Source organism: Notolepis coatsorum, assembly GCF_963971535.1.
Source record: "Notolepis coatsorum genome assembly, chromosome: 10".
Classification (NCBI taxonomy): domain Eukaryota; kingdom Metazoa; phylum Chordata; class Actinopteri; order Aulopiformes; family Paralepididae; genus Notolepis; species Notolepis coatsorum.
Window position 1 is genome coordinate 26623874 of NC_140174.1, and position 17744 is coordinate 26641617.

Consider the following 17744-nt stretch of genomic DNA (forward strand, 5'->3'; position numbering starts at 1 on the left):
CATTGCTACTGCTGTGAGTCGTGACTAGCTGCTCTAGTCTACTGGTTACAAGGTATGAAGGTATAGTCAAAATCCATACCGTAGCGCAAATTCATACCGGTTATACCGTATACCGTTTATACCGTCCACCCCTAGTGGAACCTCTCTGAGTTGTCCGAGTCATCTGTGACACATATAATATAATATACAAATATATTGTTTGGTTCCTGTTGGTTGTCAGTTAAGGCCATGAGTAGGTAGGGAATTTATTTTATTTTATTTTATCTCTTCCCACAGCGACTATGGATAGGGAATCTCTTTATTTAATTAAAATGTTCACGACAACATGGATGCATGTACTCTGCCAGCATGTTTAATATCCATAATACTAAAGGTTTGACTAAGATTTTTATGAAACTTTATTGAGAAAAAAAAATTAAAATTACAAATTTCTTTCTTTTTTTTTTAAACTCAAAATAAATTGGGTCGCACCTAAAGCGGCAGGGTCGGTCGGCAACCAGAACCAAACCATTATTTTTGTTAGGCCATAGTCTCCTTTTTATCCTTGGAAGCAAAACACTCCCCAGTCCCCACTAGGGGTGTAACGATGCGACCTCACAACGATTAATTTCGATTACGATTATTCAGGCAACGATTCAATGCATCATGAAATCTCTTCATTTGACCACGATTAGATTCAATTAGATTAATTTTCGATAAATTTTCTATCAGTTAATTCCCCAAAAAAAATTTAATACACAAATGTGGCTGGGGGAACTGATTCACTCAGCATGAATGGACTATAAGTCAATAAAAACAATACACACAAAAAAAACATAATTACAAAAAGAAAAAAAAATCTTTTTTTCACAGATTAATTTCGATTATAATCGATTCTAACATATTCAAATCGATGCATCGATTCTAACACATTAGAATAGATGAGTGTTGTCACGATACTGGAATTTCGACTTCGATACGATACCTTGAAAAGTATCGATACTTTCAATACCAAAAAAAAATAAATTATAATAATTTCTTTTATAATATTTTTTTTTTTTTTTTTTTTTTTACAAATTTTGCTTTTGTTGCTGGTTGATTCTTCTCAGCTTCTCTCTGGTACTATACGAGAAGATAAATACACTTTTAAAACCCTTTGTTTATCTTTAGATCAGAGAGATTTTAGGTCTACTGAGCGCACCTTTCTAGTTATGACCGGAAAACAAGGGTAAGAGAGAGAGAGAGAGAGAGAGAGAGAGATAGTTCTCCGGAGCTATGCTCGGAGCATTTATTAACGTTACATTTTCAACAACATTGCTGCTAATTGGACACTTCATGGAGGCGGGGTAACGTTGTGTCGGGTTCATGTGTGTACTGGTGTAGGATGGGCTCCGGCTCCGCTAGACCTAACGTTGGAAACGGGGTAGTTGTGTCGAGTTCATGCGTGCCGTGTAGTGGGCTCGGCTTGACGTTACTCCGTTTCCATGAAGTAATAGGTGGCCAGCTAGCTAGCATTAAGCTAACGGAGGAACGACAGCTAACGTTAGCTAATAATAGCGTTGTTTACAAACTGAAGACAGGGCTGCGCTGCCCGGCTGTGAGGGGAGGAGGCTGCAGCAGCAGCTTGTGTCTGTTGCTCTGAGCGAGGAGGAGGAGGCGGAAGGGCAAGGCTCTGGCAGCGCGTCTGTCTGTCAACAACTTGCGGGAGCAAGCCAGCTGGTACCGATACTGCAGAAAGTATCGGTACTTCGGGAAATGAGTATTGAAGCCGTTTTAAATATTCAGTATCGATATGTATCGATACTTCGATATTTTTGACAACACTAGAATAGATGCATTTCGATGAATCGATGCATCGTTACACCCCTACTCCCCACAGATCGTTTGGTACTCTGTCTCTTTGGTCTTTCCTTTCCTACAATTCAGTTTTGACATGCTTGGCCATAAGTTGAACCTAAAAGGTTGTCTAAGGTCACTAGTACTACTGTAACTCCCTCTCTCACCAGATGCTTAAACTAGAATATAAAATGGGCATAGGCTATTGGTATAATAGGCATATTGGTTTATATAAAAATACACTACAGTATCATTCCAACAGAAATCACCCTGTATTTAGGGCTAAAAATATATTGTTAACGACAATGTATTAATATAACCAGGCACCTCACACAAAACCAGGCTTGACCTTTTGCCCTGACTCGGGGTGTCACGATTCAAATCCATTATTCGGTTTTCATTTTTAAGCTCACGGTTAGATTTTCATTGTATTTGGCATCGTTAGACTATGGAATCTTGATTTATAACGATCAACAGATTGTTGGCTTTCGGCACTGACAACTGTCATTTTCAACATAATGATTCTGTAAAAAGATAGGGTTACGGCTACTACAAGGAGAATTGTCAACAAAAAGATATCATTGTCAGATTGGTTGTGATACCTTGGTGTAAACAAATGAGATCATTGCAGAAACAAACGGTAGCTTGATTCTCATGATAAGACCACATTGGCAATTGCCCATAAATGAAGTTTGCGGACGACATGGTGGTAGTGGGGCTGATCTCTAACAATGACGAGAAGGCCTATCGGGAGGAGGTTGATGAACTGGCACGCTGGTGCCGGGATAACAGCCTACTCCTGAACATTGGTAAAACCAAAGAGCTGATCGTAGATTTTAGGAGAATACAGCAGGGGACACACACGCCACTGTGGATAAACGGGGCTATCGTGGACAGGGTGAGCAGTTTCAAGTACCTGGGAGTCCACATCACAGAGGACCTGACATGGTCTACACACATAGATTCTGTGGTGAAAAAGGCGAAACAGCACCTCTATCACCTGAGACAGCTAAGGAAGTTCAGAGTATCGGGGAAGATACTCCACTCCTTCTATTCCGGGGCTGTAGAGAGCATTCTGACTGGAAACATCACTGCCTGGTTTGGAAACAGCACGGCACAGGACAGGAAGGCACTCCAGAGAGTGGTGCGCTCAGCAGAGCGTACTACGAGTAGGGCTGTCTTAAATACTTCGAAGCTTCGTTCGATGGCACAAGCTTCGAACATTACAAAAAAATCGAAGTTAAAAAAAATATATATATATAAAAAAAAATTCAAACAAATTTTTTTTCAACCATTTTTTTTTTACTTCGATTTGTGTGTGTGTGTGTGTGTGTGTGTGTGTGTGTGTGTGTGTGTGTGTGTGTGTGTGTGTGTGTGTGTGAACTACCCATACCAGTTAGGACAGCCGAATCCCGTCCAATCTTTCGCCGTCAACTAAAGACTCACTTCTTCAACCATTATCTGAAATGATTAAAAAAAAAAAAAAAAAAAAAAAAAAAAACTTGACTAACCTTACTGTCATGCACTTGTCCTAATAAACTAACCTACACTGTAACACGCAACACTTTGATGAACATTGTTACTCAGCTGATAGAGTTGTACCCTTCTTGCTGTCTTGTCGTACAGAACTTGTAAGTCGCTTTGGATAAAAGCGTCAGCTAAATGACTAAATGTGTGTGTGTGTGTGTGTGTGTGTGTGCGCGTCTTGTAGAATTCCACACATAAGAAAGAAAGATACTGGGATGAATAAACAAAATAGGAAATAAAATGTAGAAATGCATGCAATACATAAATAAATATGAATCTCCATATATGAAATATAACATTTAGATAAGGTGCTACTGAGATGTTTTGGTGAGTTCTTTGTTTTTTTGTGGAAGTTGCCCTTCTTAAAAATGCATGAACATTCACTGATAATTGGTCTGTAGTGGAGTCTACAAGGTCTACATTGCCGGACCATGTAGAATCCGGACCTTGTAGACTGACATAATTCTGTGCATAGTTTAGTCTACACAGGCCATATTTCATAAATCTTACTTCATTCATCTTAAACATTCTTGATTTGGGGGATTGGTAGTTCCCATGAAATCTGAAGTTGTTCAAACGACAACAGCGATCCACCTTGAATTAAATCACACAGCCGAGTGAAACCTTGTTGGATGCGTCACAGTCACGAAAGGGGCTACTTAATTAATTAATCCAACCCACTTTATTTATAGAGCACATTTAAAAACAACAAAGTTTACGAAAGTGCTGTACAAGTCCCACAACATAAGATAAAAAAATATATATATATATTAAAAAAAAAATTAAAAAATATTTATTTTTTTATTTTTTCCGAAGCTTCGAATTAAAATCGAAGCTCGGCCCCGAAGCTTCGATTGCCAAAAAAAGCTTCGAAGGTCAGCCCTAACTACGAGTATTGCACTACCACCCCTGCAGGACTTATAACAGGAGGTGCAAATCCAGAGCCTGCAGAATTATGAAAGACCCCCACCACCCCAACAACAAGCTGCTGCGGTCAGACAAGCGCCTACGGTCACACGCTGCAAGAACAGAGAGACTCCGGCTCAGCTTCTTCCCCCAGGCCATCAGAACACTGAACTCTCCACTCACAAGTACACATGAGCACATACAGACACACACACACAACACTCATGCGGCAACCGCTAAAACTATCACTTGAACAAAATGTCACTTTATAAAAATAGAAAGTCACTTTTAAGGAAAGAGGTACTAATAGTATAGTTTAGACACATTAAGAGTTAAAATTGTAAATTGTATATAGTATAGTAGTGTATATACTATATAGGAACCAGTTTCTCAGGAACTCAGCATGGAATTTTTTTTTACCATGCATATCTTGTGTCTTACCTATTTAATTTGTTCTATGTTTATTTTTTTCCATGCCTATTTTATTATTGTATTTTGCACAATCAATGCGGGCAAGACCACCCGCATTTCACTGTATGCCCTGGTATGCATGTGACAAATAAACCTCTTGATTCTGATTCTTGACGACGTGAGAAGCTGAGAAGCCTTGCTAATGGTTGTTTTTGTCGATGAAGCAAGTTTTCTTTGGAAATGCTTCCTTTTTGTGCTGAACCTGACCCAGACACATACAATTCAGATCTAGCACGTTCAGCTACAGACTCATACACCACCACCACCACCCCCCCCCCCCCCCCCCCACCTCAGTCGGTCCTTCGTGCCAGCGGCCATCAGTCTCCACAACCAGAGGTATGGACTGCAGCCAGCAGCTGGAGAACTAACGGCTGCAGAACTCGAGAACTATTAGGTATGTCTGACCACTAAAAGTGTGTGACTCTTAACCACCAAAACCTGCACGGACTACAACGTATGATGTATATCATGCCAGTTAAAGGGTACCTTGTGTATACTGTTTACTTTTACTCTTACTCATAAGTATATTCTTTATTGCCTATATTTATTGTAACGTATAATATAACCAATATCTCATATTTTTATATTCAGAGTTAATTATATTGTTTACAGTTTATTTTTCTCATATTTTTATATTCAGATAGAATTTGATTGCCTATATTTATGTATTTCTACTATTACCCTGCCCATACCTCCCATCCCACCTCCCCAATGCTGCTATGACACCCAAATGTCCCCAAGGGGATCAATAAAGGAATATCTTATCTTATTACATGGCGTTTTAACATTCGCCGAAATGCTTGATTGTGATTGGTCAATAGCCCCCGACAGCAGTGAATAATTTTTCGATAACCACCTGTGATTATTGTTTTTCGCAGCTGGAGTAATCAAGCCCACTGACACACACTGTTTCAGCTGCTCAGCATATGCACAGCTGCATTCAGTCATCAGTGCAAGCTGCCGGCGATGACAGCAGGAGCGACAGAACAGAACTGCGTCTGCATTTGATCTCGTAAAATGAATTAGGTATATTGTTAGTAAGTTAGCCATGTAATAAGCGGGATAATGTATAGCCTATACTCGGTCATTGTAGCAAAATAATTGACCTTCACTGACGTTTAAAACACCTCGGCGAGGCGCCTCTGTATTTTAAACTCCGTGTCTGTCAATTATTTTGCGACAATGACCTCGTAGCTATACATTATCCCTTACTTATCTCAATATCAATAGAAAATAGAGAATATGGGTGATGATGGGACTTGTTGCCGTCTCATTGTTTATATAACTTGTGCCAAAATTGCCACTCTGGTGACTTGAGGGAAGCAAGAGGATTGTCTAGTTCCGTTTCTCCATAATCTCTGACTCAGGCAGTGGCCACGGTCACGAAGAGTTACGTAGCAGCTATACGTGTGTTCTTTAAAATGTTGTTGTTTCCCCCCCTTCGGACGCGCGCATGTATGCAGGGGCGGAGAGAAACAAATAACTAGGAGAATCACTAGTATGAACTCTGTTGCCTATACTCAACCTATACTGTATGAACTCTGCTGCCTATACTCAATCCATACGTATCTCTACTGCTTACGAATGTCTTACAATGTACTCATAACTACCTGCCTCACTGTACTCGTAGCTGAAGCTCGTAACCTCACTCCTCCTCCAGAAAGAGTGAGATAGCTGAGAATGGATGAGACAAGAAAGGACTCAGAGGAGCAGTAGGAGAGGTGAAGAGTACATGAGGATGACAAAAAGAGGGCAGTGACAGCGCTGAGCCGTGGATGCACTCCGAAATACTGGCCGCTATGAAAACCAGAGACAAAAAATGCTCTGAGTTTCGTAAAAGTCAGTCAAAGCTTACCAAAAGCACAAGCAGTGAACTCCAAGTCCACGTGACTGAACTCAAACTAGAAAGAAACAGACTAAGAAACGACGTAAACTCCATGATCAAAACTGCAAAAAAGAATTTCATCAATGACAAAACTGAGGAAAACAAAAACAAACCATGTGAACTTTGGAAATTACTCAATAATCAACTAGGATGCAGTAAAAAACTTAAAACCAGATTCTCAAACATAAACATAAAAACGGACAACACGCTCATCACAGACAAGCTGGATGTAGCCAATTACTTAAACATTTTCTTCACAAACATAGCCACAACACTGGTAAACAAACTACCCTCCCACTCAGGGCTTTATGGGGTAGAACACATAGTAGCTTACTACAAAAACCTAGGGGTCCGCAAGGACGACTTCAAGCTGGAAATGGTAACAACAGATGAGTACTCAATAAACTGAGCGCCCTCCAACCTAACAAGGCCACTGGCCATGACAACATCCCCTCCAAATTCCTCAGAGACTCAGCAGCCGCCATCACCCCAGTCATCACACACATAATAAACCTCTCCATAAAACAGGGACACGTCCCCAAGGACTTCAAAATTGCGAGGGTGACCCCTCTGCACAAAAAGGGGAGCAAATTAGACCCAGGCAACTACCCCCCTGTTTCTATTCTCACCTCCATCTCGAAAGTCATGAAAAAAATAGTCTACGAACAGGTCGAAAAGTACCTAGCGGAAAAAAATCTAATCTACGAATTCCAATCTGGCTTCAGAACATCCCACTCCACTGACACATGCCTTCTCTATTTGAATGACCACATCAAACAAGAGGTGGACGCGGGCAAATACTGCGGCATGGTCATGCTGGACCTACAAAAGGCCTTCGACACTGTCAATCACTCCATTCTGATAGACTATCAAAACCAATTGCTTTTAGCTTGTCAATCAGTGAGCTGGATGCAATCCTACCTTGAGGGGAGGGAACAGATGGTGGAGGTAAACGGTACCCTATCCCCCCCCTCACAGTGAGCTGTGGTGTTCCACAAGGAAGCATACTAGGACCGCTACTGTTCCTAATTTATGCAAATGACATGTCGTCAGCTTGTGACTGCAACTTGTTCCTGTTTGCGGACGACTCAGCCCTGCTGGTCTCTGACAAGAACAAGTTACAGGTTGAAAAAACCCTCAGCTCGGAACTAGGCAAAATCTGCATATGGCTCGCTGATAAACTATCATTACACATGGGCAAAACAGAGTCCATTCTCTTCGGTTCAAATAACAAACTCAGCAAGACCGACGGCTTCTCAGTTACAGTGGGTAACAATATTGTCACAAGGAAAGATGAAATTACCTACCTGGGTTCCATCCTAGAGGCTAATCTCTCCTGTGACAAAATGGCATCCAATGTAATAAAAAAAAGTCAACCAACGAACTCGATTCTTGTACCGGATCTCCTCTCTGGTAAACAAGAATACCCTGAAGACTCTGGCAGGAGCACTCATTCAAGGGTACTACGACTATGCTTGCACCTCATGGTACCAAAGCACCTCAAAGGCGCTAAAAACAAAATTACAAACATCTCAAAAGAAACTGGTCAGACTACTGCTTGACCTTACTCCTAGAACCCACCTCACCCCTGCCCACTTTGACAACCTAGGATGGCTTAGAGTAGACGACAGAGTACAGCAACTTGCAATGGGCCTGGTCTACAAGATTAGAGCCATATGAAATCCGCGATCACGGAATCGCGGACGGAATCGCGGAATTGAGCAATAAAAATGGAATTACCTGTTAAACGTGGAATATTGCAGAATTTGCCATAATTTGGACTGTAATTCCGTTTTCGGGATAACGGTGGAACGTTTGGTGCAAAGCAAACATGACCGGGACGCTAAAGCGTGTTACACCGCGCGCGTCACTTCCACACTGCTTCACAACAACACAGCAATTTCCAAGCGTGTAGCTGCTCCGGTATTAACAGCATCCAAAAAGCTACGAAATACCACACTAAACCCTAAATTCAGAGCAGAGCAGTATCCGAATGATTTTTATGCCTCCGGCGATAAGTTGTTTTGTAAATATTGTCAACATACTGTGATTGGACCCGCAAAAATACGTGCGATGATCATTTGGTCTCGAAAGGGCATGTCAAAAACAAGGGGAAACACCGTGCTTCCCAAAACACTATAGATGGAAATGATAGCTTCTAGAAGTTCTAGCTAAATCTGGTGCACCCATCCATTTGTTTAATGCAAACGATTGTCATTATACACTGCCCTTTATAATCTAAATAAACTTAAATAGCTATGAAACGTTACAGTACATAGGACTATAGATGGAAATGATAGCTTCTTGCTAAATCTGGTGCACTCATCCAGTTGTTTAATGCAAACGATTGTCATTATACACTGCCCTTTATAATCTAAATAAACTTAAATAGCTATGAAACGTTACAGTACATAGGACTATAGATGGAAATTATAGCTTCTTGCTAAATCTGGTGCACTCATCCATTTGTTTAATGCAAACGATTGTCATTATACACTGCCCTTTACAATCTAAATAAACTTAAATAGCTATGAAACGTTACAGTACATAGGACTATAGATGGAAATGATAGCTTCTTGCTAAATCTAGTGCACCCATCCATTTGTTTAATGCAAACGATTGTCATTATACACCATCCTTTATAATCGAAATAAACTAAAGGTGCCTAAATTATGCATTACTATATTTCATCACAATATAATAGATATAGCTAGGTTACTGACGTTGTCATTGTGATAATGTCAGTAGTAGCTAGCTGTATCTATTGTTTACACTTGAAATATGTATTTTTATTTTGTCACAATATTAATTGAAAAATATTGTGTAAAATTGAACTGTGTTTCTGAGTTGCAGCACTTAAAAACATTAAAAAAGACTGTTATATCTTATTGAATTGTGGACATTTATTCATTCCCACTTATTAGACACAATTTCTGATGGTAAAATGAGCGTAAAAAGCAAAATACAGAATTCTGCAATATTAAAACGGAAAAAACGGAATTTGGGAAAAAATAAAATGGAATTTGGAAAATAATAAAACGGATTTCATATGGCTCTATACAAGATACACTACACGACCAAGGTACCTATGTACATGTCAAAATACTTCTCAAAGGTCAGTGAATACCACGATCACAACACCAGAGGGAGCTCCACAAATCATGTTAAACCCAGATTCGGCTCAAATAAGGGACTAAACACGTTTCGCAATTATGCCACATCAATGTGGAACGCCCTACCCAAAGCTGTAAAGGAATGTGGATCACTACCCACTTTCAAAACCACTCTCAAGGGACACCTACGGGAGACTGCAATTCAAAACTGGCCCCTGTAAATGTCCTAACCCAACCCCCTCCAATGTACAGTAATTTACCTAGTATGGTTGTCAATAGTCCAATGTACAATTTTGCTTGTTTGTACAGTGTCTCCCCCCCCCCTCAATGTACAGTTTTGCCTGTTTATACAGTGTTTCTCCCCCCCCCCCCCCCCCAACCACCTCCAATGTAAATTACCCAGTATGGTTGTCAATATCCCAATGTACCCAACCCCCCCCCCCCCCCCCCCCCCCCCACACACAACCCCACCCAACCTCCTCCAATGTACAGTTTCTACGTCAAATGTACTCCCTTTTCTTGACTCCTTCTGTATCACAAACAGTACTGTATTTGCAAATCTGGTATGTCATAAATGTATAGATGTAGCAGTACTGACTATCTGTATGTCATGTATGTCATATATGTCCTGATGAATTGAAAATGGGGGAACCTGATGTAAACAAGACGAAAGTCTCTCTGGTCTGCATCCCCTTAACAATTGTGTGTATTGAGTTTTGATTGATTGATTGATTGATTGAAAACTTTATTAACAGATTGCAGAATGGGTACAATACAGTACAGCTCAATACACACAATTGTTAAGGGGATGCAGACCAGAGAAAGACTTTCGTCTTGTTTCCACCAGGGTCCCCCATTTTCAATTCATCAGGACATATATGACATACATGACATACAGATAGTCAGTACTGCTACATCTATACATTTATGACATACCAGATTTGCAAATACAGTACTGTTTGTGATACAGAAGGAGTCAAGAAAAGGGAGTATATACATTTGACGTAGAAACTGTACATTGGAGGAGGTTGGGTGGGGGGGGTTGGGTACACTGGGATATTGACAACCATACTGGGTAATTTACATTGGAGGTGGTTGGGGGGGGGGGGGGGGCACACTGTATAGACAAGCAAAACTGTACATTGAGGGGGGGGAGACTCTGTACAAACAAACAAAATTGTACATTGGACTATTGACAAAACCATACTAGGTAAATGACTGTACATTGGAGGGGGTTGGGTTAGGATATTTACAGGGGCCAGTGTTGAATTGCAGTCTCCCGTAGGTGTCTCTTGAGAGAGGTTTTGAAAGTGGGTAGTGATCCACATTCCTTTACAGCTTTGGGTAGGGCGTTCCACATTGATGTGGCATAATTGCGAAACGTGTTTAGTCCCTTATTTGAGCCGAATCTGGGTTTAACATGATTTGTGGAGCTCCCTCTGGTGTTGTGATCGTGGTATTCACTGACCTTTGGGAAGTATTTTGCCATGTACATGGGTACCTTGGTCGTGTAGTGTATCTTGTAGACCAGGCCCATTGCAAGTTGCTGTACTCTGTCATCTACTCTAAGCCATCCTAGGTTGTCAAAGTGGGCAGGGGTGAGGTGGGTTCTAGGAGTAAGGTCAAGCAGTAGTCTGACCAGTTTGTTTTGCGATGTTTGTAATTTTGTTTTTAGCGCCTTTGAGGTGCTTTGGTACCATGAGGTGCAAGCATAGTCGTAGTACCCCTGAATGAGTGCTCCTGCCAGAGTCTTCAGGGTATTCTTGTTTACCAGAGAGGAGATCCGGTACAAGAATCGAGTTCGTTGGTTGACTTTTTTTATTACATTGGATGCCATTTTGTCACAGGAGAGATTAGCCTCTAGGATGGAACCCAGGTAGGTAATTTCATCTTTCCTTGTGACAATATTGTCACCCACTGTAACTGAGAAGCCGTCGGTCTTGCTGAGTTTGTTATTTGAACCGAAGAGAATGGACTCTGTTTTGCCCATGTGTAATGATAGTTTGTTATCAGCGAGCCATATGCAGATTCTGCCTAGTTCCGAGCTGAGGGTTTTTTCAACCTGTAACTTGTTCTTGTCAGAGACCAGCAGGGCTGAGTCGTCCGCAAACAGGAACAAGTTGCAGTCACAAGCTGACGACATGTCATTTGCATAAATTAGGAACAGTAGCGGTCCTAGTATGCTTCCTTGTGGAACACCACAGCTCACTGTGAGAGGGGGGGATAGGGTACCGTTTACCTCCACCATCTGTTCCCTCCCCTCAAGGTAGGATTGCATCCAGCTCACTGATAGACTATCAAAACCAATTGCTTTTAGCTTGTCAATCAGAATGGAGTGATTGACCGTGTCAAAGGCCTTTTGTAGGTCCAGCATGACCATGCCGCAGTATTTGCCTGCGTCCACCTCTTGTTTGATGTGGTCATTCAAATAGAGAAGGCATGTGTCAGTGGAGTGGGATGTTCTGAAGCCAGATTGGAATTCGTAGATTAGATTTTTTTCCGCTAGGTACTTTTCGACCTGTTCGTAGACTATTTTTTCCATGACTTTCGAGATGGAGGTGAGAATAGAAACAGGGCGGTAGTTGCCTGGGTCTAATTTGCTGCCCTTTTTGTGCAGAGGGGTCACCCTAGCAATTTTGAAGTCCTTGGGGACGTGTCCCTGTTTTATGGAGAGGTTTATTATGTGTGTGATGATTGGGGTGATGGCGGCTGCTGAGTCTCTGAGGAATTTGGAGGGGATGTTGTCATGGCCAGTGGCCTTGTTAGGTTGGAGGGCGCTCAGTTTATTGAGTACCTCATCTGTTGTTACCATTTCCAGCTTGAAGTCGTCCTTGCGGACCCCTAGGTTTTTGTAGTAAGCTACTATGTGTTCTACCCCGAACGGCTGTACTGAGCTGTACTGTATTGTACCCATTCTGCAATCTGTTAATAAAGTTTTCAATCAATCAATCAAAACAGAGAGAGAGAGAGAGAGAGAGAGAGAGAGAGAGAGAGAGAGAGTCTCCAGGGGCAGAGGGGGAACCACTTTCGGGTCACAGCTGAAGGTCACCTGGGAAGTGGGAAGACGTTTCACTGTGCTCAGTGGTGCAGCAAAAGAATATTGTAATTGTATAATAGTAGCTACTCTGCAGGCTATGGACATGGTGTCTCCCTCTCACACACGTATACCAGTCAACTTGGCATAATACAATAGTAACTTGCATGATTTATGAGTTATCTTCATCATCATCATAACCATATAAATTATTCATGTAGCCCTACACGAGTAGGGTATACATCGTTATGCTCTCTCTCCGTGTTCCCATATGATACCAGTAATGCATAGGATAGGAGGCGGCACGTGTGTCTCCATCTGACTTGGCAGCCGTTCGCTTCGCACCATGCTGGGCTCCAAGTGCTGCACGCACCGGTATACTATTCTAGGCAAATTGCACGAGCCAATTAATTGAGAAAATAACTAAATTCCCCCCATTATTAACGTCACACTGACTTACCGTGTCCGAATGCAACAAGTCCTGCTGTTGGCAGAGCCTGTAAAGGAAGGAAGTTTGTTCTTTGAGTAGGGTTTGCCGCGTCGTGAGGAACACCGTGCCGCCGACGTTCAAACGGACCCATTTCCCGTTATTCCCCCCGGTGGGGTTGATGATCCCAGAGCCGTTGTTACCGACGCTCCTCTGCGCTGCGGTCCCACTCGAGTCGGTGGGGCTGGCGGCGGTGGCCGTGGTCGTACTTTCACTCGTCTCGCTGTCTTTGTTGTTGTTGTTATTATTGTTGTTGTTGTTACTGCGAGTGTGAGCGTGGGGAGCGGGGAGCGCACCGACGTCCGCTAACGCCTGTGGCACCGGTTTCCGTTGGTCTCCTGTTGCCATTAGGGAACAGCAGCCGATAGAAGTTCACAGGACGGCGGGCTACAAGGTCCTCATCCACCGCTCTCTCTCTGTCTCGTACGGTAGTCGTGGGTTGTACTTGTTCCCACCGACTAGGATGCTCCGCCCTGTCCCCCGCTCCCCCTCCCTCCTCCTCAAACACGTGCCCAACTGGGTCTTGTAGTTTTCTTGTAGTCAACACGGAGTCACACACACACACACGCACACACACACACGCGCATCACTATGAATTTAAAATGGGGGACCCTGATGTAAACAAGACAAACGTCTTTCTCTGGTCTGCATCCACTTAACAATTGTGTGTATTGAGCTGTACTGTAATGTACCCATTCTGCAATCTGTTAAATAAAGTTTTCATATTCATTCATTCGTGCACACACGCACACACGCACGCACGGTACATACATACACGCACACACATTTACATCTACATTTAGTAATTTAGCTGACGCTTTTATCCAAAGTGACTTACAAATTGTGAACAAGTCAGCAGGAGGAGTACATTTCTGGAAGCTAAGGGTAGTGTTGAAATTGTGCATATAGCCTATAGTAAAGAGTAGACATATTAGCATGGTAGTATAAGTATAGTAGTAGCACAGTAGTAAGGTACATAATAACACTAGGGTGACCAGGTGTCCCCCTTTTGGTTGTACTGTCCCACCATTTGACCAAATGTCCCGCGTCCCTCATATTGAGAAGATGTCCCTCTTTTCGAAGCCAAAAAAAACATGCGTCTAAAAGCCCCTCCCTACAGACAGTAAACGTAGCAACCCGCCTCTTGTCCACACACATTGCTCTGATTGGTTATAGTACTTTAGCGTGCTGCTTGCCTGCTTGTGACGTGACTGAGACTGAGTCGTGACGCTACCTCATATCGCAAATCTGATTGGTCAAAAAAAAACACAACAACATTACAAGCGAACTAGTTCAAGATGGAAAGCAGTAAAAAGAAACGGACCTGCAGTTACAACCAAGACTGGCAAACGACACATGACTGGGTGAGGCAGATGGCAGGCAATCCGCAGCAGGCTTTCTGTGTTTTGTGTCATAATTCGTTTTCAATTGCGCATGGAGGAGAATACAACTTGAAGCGCCACAGTGGACGTGAGTCTCACTTGAAAGTGGCTCACCAAAAAGAAACATCCAGATCTATGGATACGTTTCTTTTTAAACCAAACAATGATAGCCAGACGGACAAGGTCACTGCAGCTGAGATAACAAGTGTCTATCACACAGTACAACACTCCCATTCATACAGGTCAGCCGACTGTGGTAACCTTTAACCTTTGATTTAAATCTATTCAGTGAAGACCATGGCAGTTATTCTAATATAGAAACACAATTTATTTGTATTATTATTTTTGTATTATACTACACTGTTTTCCCTAGTTCTGTGTTAACAGGGAATATCAAACACAAGACATCCCTGTCAAGTGATGATGTTTGAATATTTAAAACAGATGTTAGGTGGTATTTAATTTGTATTTATTTTGATTTAACCTTTAACATTTGATTTAAATCTATTCAGTGAAGACCATGGCAGTTATTCTAATAAAAAAAATTACATTATCTATCTGTCCCACTTTGTCCCACCAAAATCGTACTGTTGTCCCACTTTGTCCCACCAAAATCTTACTGTTGTCCCACTTTTGGACTTTTTGCATCTGGTCACCCTAAATAACACACACACACACATCACTAAATTTACAGAGTCAGAGCATACACAGAGGGAAAGAGCTCTATCTAGAATGTATTGAGATTAAATCGTTTTTTATTGAATGACTTTGGCTAGCCTAACATTAGTTTACACACCTGAGAGGACATTTCATACAATTAGACAAAGCCACAAAAGCCTTAAAAAGTATTAATGCCTAAACCTTTCCGTCTCTAATTTCCCTGATTGTCAAGATGAGTCTGTCATTATAAAACAGACCCTGAAACGACTTGTTGAAATGTACCTTTACATGGTACAGTATGTGCGAACGGGACTCCCTAAAAAGGTGGTATCTCATGTATAAACCCACCCCTACCTTAACCCTAACCTTATAACCCTATTTTGTTTATTATGATGTTGATCGGTCAAGTCCTTTCTCAGCACAATCCATGCTTTTTCCCATACTAGCTCTGGCTAGTCAGCCACAAAGCAATGCAAAGCCAATGGGTTCTATAAACTGACTGAAGCTCACTTAAATCTACTTTGTGTGGACTGTGTGGAGTAGATTTCAGTGAACCTCAGTCAGCTTGTACATTTACATTTAGTCATTTATAGCTGACACTTTTATCCAAAGCGACTTACAAGTTCTGTACAACAAGTCAGCAGGAGGGGTACAACTCTGGCGGCTAAGGGTGAGTAACATTGTTCGTCAAAGTGTTGAACTTGAGTGCTACAGTCTTGAGTGCATAGTAGTATAGACATTATAGTACAGACAGGAGTTTGACCCCATTGACTTTGAATTAGGCTGTGGCTAACTTGGAGCTAGTATGAACAGCATGGATTGTGCTGATATCACAATGTGATATGAGGACCGATTCTACCAATCGACTACAACATTGGTAAGTAGGAAATGGGGCCAGGACATCTGAACTATCCCTTTAACCTGTGTATTTATAGTTTTCCACAGCCCGCTTACATGGAAGGAGGAAACACATTTTTTATCTACTTTTTCTCCCATTTTTCTATTTTTCTCCCATCCCAATTTCGTATCATCCAATTCTACCCTCCCCTGTCTCGAACGCTGTTAGGTCATGCCTCCCACAAGCCGGCTGCAATGTGGACTAAGCCTTACATCACGTGTCCCCTCCGGTACTCGAGGAAGCAGCAGTCGCATCTTTTCACCTGCACAGCGCGATCTCTCAGCGTCGGGGGTCTGCGTTTGGAGGGCACGCCGCCCCCGTCGCTTCCTGATTCTACTGCGCAGGCGCACCAACCGACCTGTAGGAGTCGCTGTCCACAACGTCCGATCCCCACCCATCAGCTTCCCACCCCCTAATACTGCCAATTGTATTAGTATGAACGACCAGCCAAGCTGATAGCAATGCAGAGAGCTGGGCTCGAACCCAACGTCTCCTGCATTGGTGGTGAGCGCCTTGCCCACTGCACCACCTAGCCGCCAGGAGGCAACAATTATAATGTGGAATAATCTGGCGGTTGAGATAGGATAATGGTGGTGGTTTCAGGGGGTGGGTTGTGAGCAGGGTCCTACTTATGTCATCTTTATTATATATTTTTAATTATTATAAATTTTTTCGTTTTCGTTTTCTAAAAGATGGACATGTTTATTGCAATAAATAAATTGCTCACAAAAAAGGATCCCTTTAACCTCATCGGTCCTCTCACACACCCAATGGACGTGGTGCTTGACATGGTACACAATGCGGTACACGAAATGCCATGTTCTTAGTGAGTCCCTTGTGCAAACAATGCTATGTAATGTATTGATTATTCCACATTCATTCTCAATTGAGAATATTAATTCTCTGTCACAGGATAGTTAATCCAAACGGAAAATTGCTTCAGTCTCATATTGATTCCAACCAGCTGGAGAGAGGAACCTACAGTGGGGCACCTATGATGCACATATAGATAGTGTTGGGGAAAATGTGTATACGAGGGTGGAGGTAGGAAAGGGGTTAGTCTTGACTAGTTTAATATAGGTCAACTAGCAGGGCTCAAAGACACTAGGGCGACAGTCTGGCTGATGTTCTTAAAACAGCCTCAAGATAGCAGATGGACATTTCAGTACATCATATCGTGTGTTCTAATCTTGTGTCTTTTCTCTCTTACACACATACACAGCACACACACAGACACAGCACACACACACAGACACACACAGTCGCACAGACATACACACCGACACACACACACATTCCCTGTGTCACAATACACACATACAATACACACACGTCTGTACACAGACGCACACACACACAGACACACACACACATACACACACACACACACAAACACACATATCTCACTCTCTCTTCATGTTCTTAATGTTTTACATCATATCGTGTGTGGATATCATATCTTGCTTATCTCTCCTCATGTTCTCTCTCTCTCCAATGTTAAATCTACGTATCATCTTAATGTACGTCATGTCAGATCTGACATGATGTGACACGTCATCATATCTG

At 42.1% G+C, this 17744-nt stretch overlaps 1 protein-coding gene across 2 annotated transcripts in view; it reads right to left on the reverse strand.

Annotated features, from left to right (window-relative positions):
• kctd17 (potassium channel tetramerization domain containing 17) overlaps positions 1-13647 on the reverse strand; it is a 61057-nt gene extending 47410 nt beyond the window's left edge. For both annotated transcript variants that reach the window (XM_084322729.1, XM_084322728.1), the window contains exon 1: positions 13212-13647. In XM_084322729.1, the coding sequence (XP_084178855.1) occupies positions 13212-13586 (375 nt within the window). In that variant the 5' untranslated portion in view covers positions 13587-13647. The remainder of the gene's footprint in view (positions 1-13211) is intronic.
• Between the last annotated feature and the right edge of the window lie 4097 nt (positions 13648-17744).